Source organism: Gavialis gangeticus, unplaced genomic scaffold (assembly GCF_001723915.1).
Source record: "Gavialis gangeticus isolate Ggan-Ray unplaced genomic scaffold, GavGan_comp1, whole genome shotgun sequence".
Taxonomy (NCBI): Eukaryota; Metazoa; Chordata; order Crocodylia; family Gavialidae; genus Gavialis; species Gavialis gangeticus.
Window position 1 is genome coordinate 2,912,005 of NW_017728973.1, and position 3,854 is coordinate 2,915,858.

A 3,854-nucleotide genomic window follows, 5' to 3' on the forward strand; every position below is an offset into this window, starting at 1 on the left:
GGTGTGGGAGAGCCAGGAGGGCACTGGGGGCAGGTCCCTGCAGGCCCATGAGGGGGTGAGGTCTGTTACCCACAATCCTCTTTGGCACCAGAGGTCCTTGGGTCAGAAATTAGGGCAGGCTGCTGAGGGGGAAGCGTTGGAGAGGCTGGGCTGGGTGCGAGAAGCGGGAGACACAGGCAGGGCAGGTGCCATTGCAGGGACAGAGAGACTTACCCATGCAGAGGAGGTGGAAATCCCATTGATAGCAACTCAAGCAACTAGGGCAAAGTACCAGATGCAGGCACCCAGAGAGTGGCCAGAAGGAATGCGGCAAAGTTTGGGGGGAAAAACGGGGATCACTGGGGTTTTAGCAACATGGAAGCCAAAGATTATCTTTTGGAGACGGTCTCTCAAAATGGAGCTGTTGTGAGGCTGAGAACTGGGTTCCAGGTGAGGCTGCTCTCCCTGACCATCAGTATGAGGCTGTTTCTTCCTGACTGTATATGGCTGTCCTGATCCCACAAGAAGGGTCTGTGGTGTCGGAAGTGCTGAGTGAAGGAGCAGCTGTCATCACATTGTTGTTCAGTCTTGTACTGTGAGCAACTAGGGAGGAAAAGAAAGGCCCATCCATGCACAGCAGCGCAGGGCACTGCAGATTTGACTCAGGAGGCACCAGTCACCCCTGCTTTCTGGGTCCCCTCGGTGAGAACTGGAGGCTCAGATCCTCCTGATCCCTGTGCAGGCGGCACGGGGTAACACTGGCCCTGCCCCAGCTGAATCTCATTATTCCTCTCAAGGGGGAGGCACCAGGGCTCCCCCCAGGGGCAGTGTCAGGTCTGGAGAAGCCTTTGGCATTGAAGAGCTTTGAAATGAAACATGAGAAATCAGATCCGATGGAGGTGAGTGCTTGATTATTTTTCTTTCTTTTTCTCTTTTATATCCTCCGCATCCCTATCCCTGTGGAAACCTGAACACTTTCAGGTAAATCTGAGTTTTTAGGCAGTTCACATCTCCAAATAACAGTTCTGACTGCCATGAACATCTCTTGGCTGACAGCAGGTGCACTGAGAAAAGCTGGGGGCATTGAATTACTGGGCAGTGGCTTAAAATAGTTTTCCTGTTGTTTTTACTGGAGTTGTCCCCAGCTGCCTCTCCACAAAGGGTTAACAGATTCCCTAGTAATCCGAGGGCTGGATCTTTACCCCTGGGCTCCTGGCCAGGTCAGCAGACAATGGCGTCATTTCCCAGAAAGGAAACGCCCCAGTGTGAGCCCAGCTCTGGGCACAGGGAAGCGAAACTAGCCCTGAACTCTTCCTGATCATCACAGCTATGGCCACTGCCAGCTCTGTAGAAATTCTCCGGGATGAAGCCACCTGCTCCGTCTGCCTGGAGCTTTTCAAGGATCCGGTGATGATCGTGGACTGTGGGCACAACTTCTGCCGAGCTTGCATCACCCAGTGCTGGGAGAGGGCTGAGACAGATGTCACCTGCCCTCAGTGCAGACAGACCTTTCTCCAGAGGAACCTCTGCCCAAACAGGCTGCTTGTGAATATTGTAGAACTAGTCAAGGGCCTGAGCATGCAGTCAGCTGCAGGAGTCGAACGGAAGATGATGTGTGAGGAGCATGGGGAGGCTCTGAAGCTCTTCTGTGAGACAGACCAGATACTGATGTGCTTGATCTGCCGAGAGTCCCGGGCACACCGAGCTCACGCCACAGCTCCCATCCAGGAGGCTGCCCAGCAATGCAAGGTACGGGGCATGGGCCCGGTCCAGCTGTGCAGCTGGGTGTGACTTACACTTCCCTTTAGAAGGCTCAGGACAAGCATAGCGGCTTCTTAACATGGCAGGGGAAATAACATATATCTGTGTCCAAGAAGGCAGTTTTCCTGAACCATTTTGCAGGAGAACTGCTCTTCTGGCATGATTCAGTACCTGCTGAGGTGCAGCAGCTTTAAGCCCAGTTTATGGAAATGGGAGTCTCCTCCTTTGCTTGCTCTGAGTGCCTTATAGCTGAGGGCAAGCAAAACTCGGGGGGATCCAAACCCCGAGCCTCCAGGCTTGGGCCTGCAAGTAGGATGCCCGCCAAAGGTTTTGGAAATGTCTGAAGTCACAGGTGCGGGTGGAGGATGTTTGCCAGTAGTAGGGCCACTTATGGTTCTGGGCTCTCGGATTTGGAATTAGTTTGGGCTGATTTGGCCTCGGATACAAATTAAAAAAAAATTAGCCTTGGATCTCTGTCTCCCAGGGGCACTGCGGCAACTGCATCCCTGCACGTGGAGGGCTGCTTGGTGGAAGCCTTTGTGCAAACAATCCTACTAGAACGAGACGAGAAGGACGGAGATGTCTTTGTCATCAGATCCTTGTTTCAAACCAGATGAAGCAGGGAAGCTGCTCCCCTGGCTCTGGACACACAGAACAGCTGAACCTTCTCCAAAATCACTACAGCAAAAATGACCCACAGTTGTATGTGAAGGGATGTAGCTTGAAACCAGGGGGTGTCAGGCACCAGTTTCCCTTAAGTTGTTACAACCCTCCCTGGTAGCTGCCTGGAGACTCCTCTGGGGACAGGGAGGTATTGTAGTGCTTTGATAGACTTTATTTCCTCTGCTACAGAGCCCCATGTGGCATACTCTGGAAGGCAGGCCCTGCTTACTGCATCTGCCACTGGCAGTGACTTACTTCCCAGGCCAGGAGCTGATGCTCACACAGTGCAGAAGTCTCAATAACACAATAACATGCGGCACTTTGGTGCTCTCAGGGATGGCTTCAGGGGCTAATGATGGGTCCAGAGATGAAGTGGTGGAACCGCTCCAGTCCAGAGAGCACGGCTAGGAGCTCCTTTTGTATCTGAGCACCTCCCTTTCCTGTCTCTGTCCAAGCCTGGCTAGTAAATGCTGTGCTGTGCTGGTTCTGCATTAATACTGCTCTTTTTGAGGCATCCAAAAGTAGCTGTAGCTGTATGGCTGGGCTGTAATACTTCAGGACTGGCTCCTCACTTCTGAGTCTCTTCTTTTCTGCTCACAGAGACCAGAGTTGTGGCTTCGTCCTGCTCAGCTGCCTAAGGCTGGCTGGCACTCTATTGTCGACCACTGTGGATTCCAGGCCGTAGTGTTTGCTGTTCAAGTCAGTGCATTTCACTGACAGTCTGCACTTCCCCACTGGTTTTAGTGTTGCTTTGTGCCACATCCCCAGGACCTGCTTGAGTTCTTCAATCTGCTCTTCCTGCTGGGCAGGAGCTGGAAGCTGGAGGCTGGCTGCTCCATCTGTATCAAGTACACACTATATTCAGTGCTGCTGCTTCCTGGAAAGGGCTGCACTGTACTGAGAGCTGCTGGTCCAGCCTGAGCACGTGGAGTTTCCTGGTCCTGTCTTTGCCCTCACAGTGCCCTCTCAGCTATGGTGTGGGGAAAAGACTCCACCTTCCCACACAAAGGAAAACTGACCCGTGGATTTTTCCTTCCCTCAGGAACAAATTGAGACTCAGCTTCAGTTTCTAAGGGGAGAGAGGAAGAGACTTGACGAACTGAAGGGGAGTGAAAGTCAGAAACACCAGGAATATCAGGTGGGTGCTGCTGGGGCCAGGCTGACGTGGGGGAGGAAGGCTGGGTTGTCGCCTGCTCTGCACGTTTGGTGAAACAGTGACTGTGTCATTTTGTGACTGTGTGTTGTAGTGTGGTGGCAGGGGCATGCAGCCAGGCCTTGCAAACCCACTCATCAGTGATAAGCAGGGATCTGGATTTCCCGTTTGCAGTAGAAAAATGTGGATTTTCTCCTTTAAAGGAGAAAAAGTGGGGAACCGGTGGGTTTCTCCTTGCAGGCTGGCAGAGTTCCAGCCTGCAAGGGGCTACTTGGGGCTGGGGGGAGCAGGAGGAGGG

At 53.0% G+C, this 3,854-nt stretch overlaps 1 protein-coding gene across 1 annotated transcript in view; it reads left to right on the forward strand.

The window, feature by feature from the left end:
* Nucleotides 1-1,237: 1,237 nt before the first annotated feature.
* LOC109290054 (zinc finger protein RFP-like) overlaps nucleotides 1,238-3,854 on the forward strand; it is a 13,930-nt gene continuing 11,313 nt past the window's right edge. The window contains exons 1-2 of the mRNA XM_019506439.1: nucleotides 1,238-1,728; nucleotides 3,446-3,541. Of these exons, the coding sequence (XP_019361984.1) occupies nucleotides 1,309-1,728; nucleotides 3,446-3,541 (516 nt within the window). The 5' untranslated portion in view covers nucleotides 1,238-1,308. The remainder of the gene's footprint in view (nucleotides 1,729-3,445; nucleotides 3,542-3,854) is intronic.